The sequence below is a fragment of the Ranitomeya variabilis genome, chromosome 2, assembly GCF_051348905.1.
Source record: "Ranitomeya variabilis isolate aRanVar5 chromosome 2, aRanVar5.hap1, whole genome shotgun sequence".
Taxonomy (NCBI): Eukaryota; Metazoa; Chordata; class Amphibia; order Anura; family Dendrobatidae; genus Ranitomeya; species Ranitomeya variabilis.
In genome coordinates, this window is record NC_135233.1 from 574655789 (window position 1) to 574662749 (window position 6961).

At 41.3% G+C, this 6961-nt stretch overlaps 1 protein-coding gene and 1 long non-coding RNA gene across 4 annotated transcripts in view; one reads left to right on the forward strand and one right to left on the reverse strand.

The window, feature by feature from the left end:
• LOC143807069 (uncharacterized) overlaps positions 1–5452 on the forward strand; it is a 90524-nt gene extending 85072 nt beyond the window's left edge. For both annotated transcript variants that reach the window (XR_013221644.1, XR_013221643.1), the window contains exon 3: positions 5320–5452. This is a non-coding gene — a long non-coding RNA (uncharacterized LOC143807069). The remainder of the gene's footprint in view (positions 1–5319) is intronic.
• SLC6A2 (solute carrier family 6 member 2) overlaps positions 1–5952 on the reverse strand; it is a 145148-nt gene extending 139196 nt beyond the window's left edge. The window contains exons 1-3 of one of the 2 annotated variants that reach the window (XM_077288258.1): positions 5882–5952; positions 5223–5378; positions 4273–4668 (exon numbers count right to left, since the gene is read on the reverse strand). In XM_077288258.1, coding sequence (XP_077144373.1) covers positions 4273–4591 — 319 coding nt within the window. In that variant the 5' untranslated portion in view covers positions 4592–4668; positions 5223–5378; positions 5882–5952. Of the gene's footprint in view, positions 1–4272; positions 4669–5222; positions 5426–5881 lie in introns of those variants that run through there. The other variant, XM_077288259.1, reaches the window with a different exon arrangement.
• Positions 5953–6961: the final 1009 nt, after the last annotated feature.

The following is a 6961-nucleotide window of genomic DNA, read 5'->3' on the forward strand; positions in this document are numbered from 1 at the left end:
TAGAGTTAAAATTTTGAGCTGGAATATTAGAGGTCTATCCAATGATACAAAACGTAAGGCTATTTTGCAATATATTGTAAAACAGAGACCCTCGCTGGTGTGCCTTCAAGAAACTCACTTACTAAAAGGAAAAACGGGTATATTGCATAAAAGATGGGTGAGGAAGGCCTTCCATGCAACATTCTCGACTTACGCCAGGGGAGTGTCAATCCTCGTGCATACAAGTGTTCCGTTCGAGGAGGTAGAGGTGGTAATTAGGGTTGAGCGAAACGGGTCGACCATTTTCAGAAGTCGCCGACTTTTGGCAAAGTCGGGTTTCATGAAACCCGACCCGACCCCTGTGTGGGGTCGGCCATGAGGTCGGCGATCTTCTGAATCTGGTATCGGGATTCCTATACCGAGTTCCGATATGTTTGCGATATCGGAAATCGGTATCAGAATCCACATTTAAGTGTAAAATAAAGGATTAAAATAAAAAATATTGATATGCTCACCTCTCCGACGCAGCCTGGACATCGCCGCTGGTAACCGGCATCTTCCGTTCCTAAAAATGGCGCTTGAAAGACCTTTCGAATGCTTCACGGCTTGTGATTGGTCGCGGTGGCCCACGTGACCGCTGAGCGACCAATCACAAGCCGGTGACGTTATTGTCAGGTCCTGTTCTGGTTCTCAGGTACATGAGAATTACGTCACGGCTTGTGATTGGTCGCGGCGGCCCACGTGACCGCTCAGCGACCAATCACAAAGCCGTGACGTCATCGGTAGGTCCTTCACGCGTTCATTCTTAAGAAGGAAGGCTGCCGGAAAGAAGCCAAGGGTGAGTATATTCCTATTAGGTATATACTCACCCTCGTACGTGCCCTGCTTCTTTCCGGCAGCCTTCCTTCTTAAGAATGAACGCGTGAAGGACCTACCGATGACGTCACGGCTTTGTGATTGGTCGCGGCGGCCCACGTGACCGCTCAATCACAAGCCGTGACGTAATTCTCATGTACCTGAGAACCAGAACAGGACCTGAGAATAACGTCACCGGCTTGTGATTGGTCGCTCAGCAGTCACGTGGGCCGCCGCGACCAATCACAAGCCATGAAGCATTCGAAAGGTCTTTCAAGCGCCATTTTTAGGAACGGAAGATGCCGGTTACTACCAGGGCGCGTCAGAGTGTGAGTATATCAATTTTTTTTATTTTAATTCTTTATTTTACACGTAAATATGGATCCCAGGGCCTGAAGGAGAGTTTCCTCTCCTTCAGACCCTGGGAACCATAGTATCCCATTGCACTGCATTGAGTTTCGCGTTTCGGCCGACCCCGACTTTTTTATAGGATCGGCCGATTTCACTCGACCCGACTTTTGAGAAAGTCGGGTTTCGTGAAACCCGACCCGATCCTATAAAAATAAAAGTCGCTCAACCCTAGTGGTAATAGATAGTGATGGACAGTATGTATTTCTTGTGTGTAAGGTGTTCGCTAGACTGATGTGTGTCGTGTCAGTGTATAGTCCTCCACCGTTCTCGGGGGAAAAAGCTACAGGAAATCCTAAATTTATCTGGCAGGTAGGGAGGAGTCCCGTTACTCATAGTGGGGGATGTTGGCAATGTCATTGACGATCACTGGGATAGGGGGCAGCATGCTATGTTGAGGAAGGAGGGGAATTTGACAGCGTTCGGTAGTTATTTGAAAGAAGTGGCATGGAAAGACTTGTGGAGAGGGCGTAATACTGATACATACTGTTTCTTATGCTGTTCGGCGACATGTGGCTCTCTATATCTCGTATTGACAGAGATTGTGATAAAAAGTTGCAAATATTATAGTATGTATGTATTGTCCTTTTTTTCCTTTTTTTTTTTTTTTTTTGTTTTCTCTTCTTTCCAGGAGTAATGTTTGGTCGGAGATGGGTCTTTAGAGGGGAGGGGGGGAGGGGAGGGGGAAGGGTTGTTTTTGTTTTTTTTTAAAACAAAAACACAAATGTACCTTGTTTATTTGTATGGATACTGTTGTATTTGGTATGTACAATAAAAAATATCTGATTTAAAAAGAGAGGAAAATTGAACTTTTTTGAATTTACCAAATGGCTACAATGAAATAAAGAGTTAAAAATTTAAAGGGGTCGGAAATTCGGAATACTTTCCGTACCCACTGTAGATCATGATGGGGGTTGGGGTTCCTGTTCAAATCTTGCACCAGGCCCATCAGACTCTAGTTACATCATTGATGTCAGCCCATAATTGAAATAGAGAGATCATAACAGACACATCACAGGCATCATGTATTGATATACAAGTTTGTTAAATTATTAAAAACAACTCATTCTGGACTTAGCAGTCAAATGGGCGATCTTTGTCAGCAATATACAGTCATCCCTGTGTAAGTGTACATGCAGAGATGGATATCAATCACTGATTAGAACCACCCACAATGAGGAGGGATTTCAATAAATAAAAAACAAGTTTTCTAAATATTTTCCCTCATTCCTATATATCAATGTTTTCAGCTTCCCCTGATCCAACATGCAGCCCGTAGATCACTAAATCAGTGGTGGGGCAAGATTACACAGAGAAATTAACTAGGAGGCACACAACACCTGGTCCTGTAGTGATACTGATAATCTCAGTAGGAGATTATCACTACAGGACTAGGTGTCCCGTGCCTTCTAGTCCTCTTGCTCTGTATAACCCCGCCCACACCACTGATTGGCAGCTTTTTGTCAATATACAGTGTACACAGAAAGCAGCCAATCAGTGGTATGGGCGGGGTTATACACAGCTCAGCATTCAGAGAACTGCTAGATCTGCAGCAGACAGAACAGGGATTGTATCAAAGTGACAGCAAGCAGACCAGCAAGTGACACATCACTGGAATCAGGGTCTCTGCCCCAACATCATGCGGCTCTCATATCACATAGGAAAAACCTGATTTCAGATTCCCTTCAAAACAATATGAGCTAATTGTTATGCAGACAAGGACTATATTTATATATACACTTAATATTGGCACATATTTGATAAGGGATTATATGTAAATGTAAGTCCTGGTCAGCAGAATTACTGGGGTTTGAAGCCAATCTAAAGTAGTAAGTGGTTGGAATGTTTCTTTTTTGTATGCGTTTATGCATATACTGTATAGTGATCCTGATGGGGAAACTCAGTCATAAAAAATGTATTTGCACTTGATCGTAGACTGGATACGATGATGTTTTTCCTGTATTCTCCATTGACTTTGTTTTATTGTTATTCTTATCTACATTTTAATCCCCTCATGATTATATATATATATATATATATATATATATATATATATATATATAGCACATGATATAGTGTTGCGAGGTCACAATTCTAGTCTGATCGCTACATAGAAATGGGAAAAGTTTCTGAACTTTAGAACTAGTAACATGCGGCTGTCAGTACATATTGGGAGTTGTAGTCTCCCGACAGCTGGAGAGACGCTGGTTGAGAAACAGATATAAAAGGACAAACGAGAGTAAAAACATCAGCGTTCGCGAAGCCGCACAATGAATTCCTTCACAGAAGAAAAATATAGTGTGACCGCTGGATTAGAATAGGTTATGCTAAATATGTGAGATGGAAGGCACATATTTCCCCAGTGTATATTTTTATAAATGTAGGGTAAGGTTGCTAGGAAAACATTATTTTCAGGTTTCAGCTGTGAAGCTTAAAGGGACCAAACAGGATTGAAGAATCAGTCCTAACAACTGTGTAGGTGAAGACATGTTGAAATGCATAAAGGGTTGTCCATCTTATTGTTTTTAATACTTAAATGCCTAAAATATTTTTTTGTATTTAGGTTTCATCAAAATGTTTGCACCATTTGCTTTGTTTCACTACACGTTTTATTTTGATTTGGTCTTGGATCATAAATCAGCTGAGAGGAGCTCAGAAAAAGACATGAAAGAGACATTCATAGGGAGCTCGCTGATGGACACTCAGTTAACTCTTCATATGCAGCCAGCAACAGACAGTGCAGCCTGAAGAAACTGAAAGCTTAATTTGTAATGAAACCCAATTGCAAATTAAAGAAAAAAAATGTAAGATATATATATATATATATATATCTCATCTCTATGTCTGAGAATATAATCAAAGTTTTTTAAGATTTTCTTTATTATTAGAAAGAATAGCAAATATCACTTAGGGCATGACCCCCCAAAATTATAAAATTTTATGCCTATGCATTGTATAAAAATGTACAAATATAGATTTTGATGATCATTAATGTGTTTGCATTCAAATTCTGAAAGGTCTCATTCTTACCTCCTCCATTTTTATAGCACAGGTAGGGAAATCTCCAGACATTTGCCAGATCCACCGAAAACCCAACCACCGATAGAAGAAAGTCTATTTTCTTGCCCCAGTGCTCTCGTTCCTCCTCTTCTTCCTGGAGGACGGGGGTCTCGTATTTCCCAGAGGCGTCGGGGTCAATGATTGCGTTATTTGTGTACTGGACTCCGTTCTGTTCCTTGACAAGTATCAGCTCGACCTCTTTCTTTTCGGGGACGGTCTCTTTGATAGGGACCACCGCTGACAGTTTATGGTCAGACTGACCCGGTTTGAACATTTTGGCTCTTAACATCTGAAAACTGGAGCTGGGTAGATATTACCTGCCTGCGATGGCCACGTGGGGACTTTATGATTGAGGGTTTACCTTTTCTAAAATAAAAACAAACAAATCAATTACTAAAGTTATTAATCCATAGTGAAGGAGAACATTGCGCAGAAAAATATTAACAGCGACTTAACTACTATTCCCACCATGATTTTTTTTTTCCCTTTTTGCGAAAAAAAAAAAAAAAGTGAAGAAATGGTACAGAAAATCTGCACCATCAAAAACTCACCGTGGGAATGTAGACTAAGACTAAGTTCACACTATGCATTTTCTCAGCTGTTTTTTTTCTGCAGCAAAACTTGATCTCTTGGCAGGAAAGATACTGAAAAAAAGTGTATTTTCCTTGTTTTTTCACCACCCATTCAAGTCAATGGATGAAAAACGCTGAAAAAAGTGACATGCCCTATGTCCAAAAAAACATGCAAAGCACAAAATACTGATGACAAAAAAAAAAGTGTGTGCATGAGATTTCGGTGTAATACGCAGCTGAAAATTAGCAAAAAAATAAATCAAAAACCTGCAGCAAAAAAACTTAGCGTGAACTTAGCTTTATCCTTAAACTTCCATACCAAAAATACTATATAGCATGCAAACTTACCAAGTTGAAGCAGGTAGATAGTCGAATTCAGTCATTTGTGTGCTGTACCTTCTACCCTTTCTAATTCCATCACCCTTTTTTTTTTTTTTTTTTATAGGTGACTTTTTTTTTTCTCTCCCTCCAACGAGTGGGACGTTAGTGATTCCTCGGAGAAAACTGCGAAGAATAGAAAAGATGCCAGCTTTTTAAACCATGCTCCTCTCGACGCACGTGCTGCCTGTTAAATCAAGACACCCACTGAAGACATTGGAAACTGAGCAGTGCCACCTGCTGATAATAAAGCAAACGATAAGCAGCCGAGAGACATTTCGTTGTGTTTATAAAGTAGGGACGGAAAAGAAAAAAAAAAAAAAATTGGGGGATTTCTTCATTACGAAAAGCAATCAGGAAGTAAATGAAGGAAATTGTTCTGTATCTCTCAAGCATCGTGCATTACGGGGACATATAGGCAATCTGGCATATGTAAAACAGCGTGCCCTAAGGGGGTCTTGGCCAATTGCTTTAAGAAGGAAGAGATAGATGATCTGGCTCATTTCAAGGATAATACATATTGACAGCCATAAAGCAACCGCCAAATAGGAATCAAGCAATATTTCAATATTGCAAAAAAAATGATATATATGTTTTCGATAGGAACGGGCTATATGGTGCCGCCTTACCGGAAGATGCGAGATGCATTCGATGATCGCCCCCATTCTTGTGTTGCTTGTTGAGCTTTATGATAGCATAGATAACCATTCTAAGCACATATGGTATAAACTCATAATAAATACATATGCTCAGTCATAATTTAAAGCAGATCCTCCCCTGGAGACTGTGGGAGAATTAGAGAACATCTTGCAGTTTTCTACTTTTGTTTTTTTTTTTTCATCTCTTTTCTATATATTTCTGATGCCGTATATCGATTCAAGAATTAACTAGTTGTATATCGGAACACACTTTATAGCAAGTTATGTTTCTTAATGGCCACAGTGTGAATTGTCTCTGACTGGAGTGCTCTGATTTGTAGCTCTACTGGTTCTGTGATGACTTGAACAATTTCAAGAAGGTCCTTCCCCTCAACAGATGACACTGTCAGCGGGCTCTGGAGGCGTCAGATGGGAAAACGATATCGATCCACCATGGCTTGTTGAAGAACATTTTCCGCTGCACCAGAGTCAAGGAAGGCTGTTTCATTGAAGCGGACACCTCTAAAGGACACTGACACCTTCAAAGTCAGTGGTGAAAAACCTCCTCTCTCACCTAGAGATGCTTCACCCACAGGCCGTAGGTATAGGAATTTTGACCTTTTAGGACAGTCACAAATAAAGTGGTCCTTGCTATGGTAGCCGAAGCACACTCCCTTGGCACGACCACTCTCTGGCTGCTGCTCTGCCAACCTAACACAATTGACCCACATGAGTTTGGCCATTACAGATGTTTCAGGAGGCTATGAGTGGTCTTTGGAAAGGCAGAGCTAGACGTGCCAGTCTCCTCTCACGAGCCACATCTTTGGTTCACTCTTGAAACCGAAGGTTAATTCGGATTGCCAGGGAGCTTAATTCATCCAGAGAGGTTGGAATGTCACGTCCTGCCAACTTAGCTATCATGGCGATTATCAAAGCATCGTCTTTCCATCCCAGCTCGGAAAACAAGGTGCGGTACCAGACGGCATACTGGATGACAGACAATTCTCCCTCGCGTATTCTGAGTAATGCCGGGGTCACACTTGCGAGTGTGAGGCGAGAAACTCGCACGAG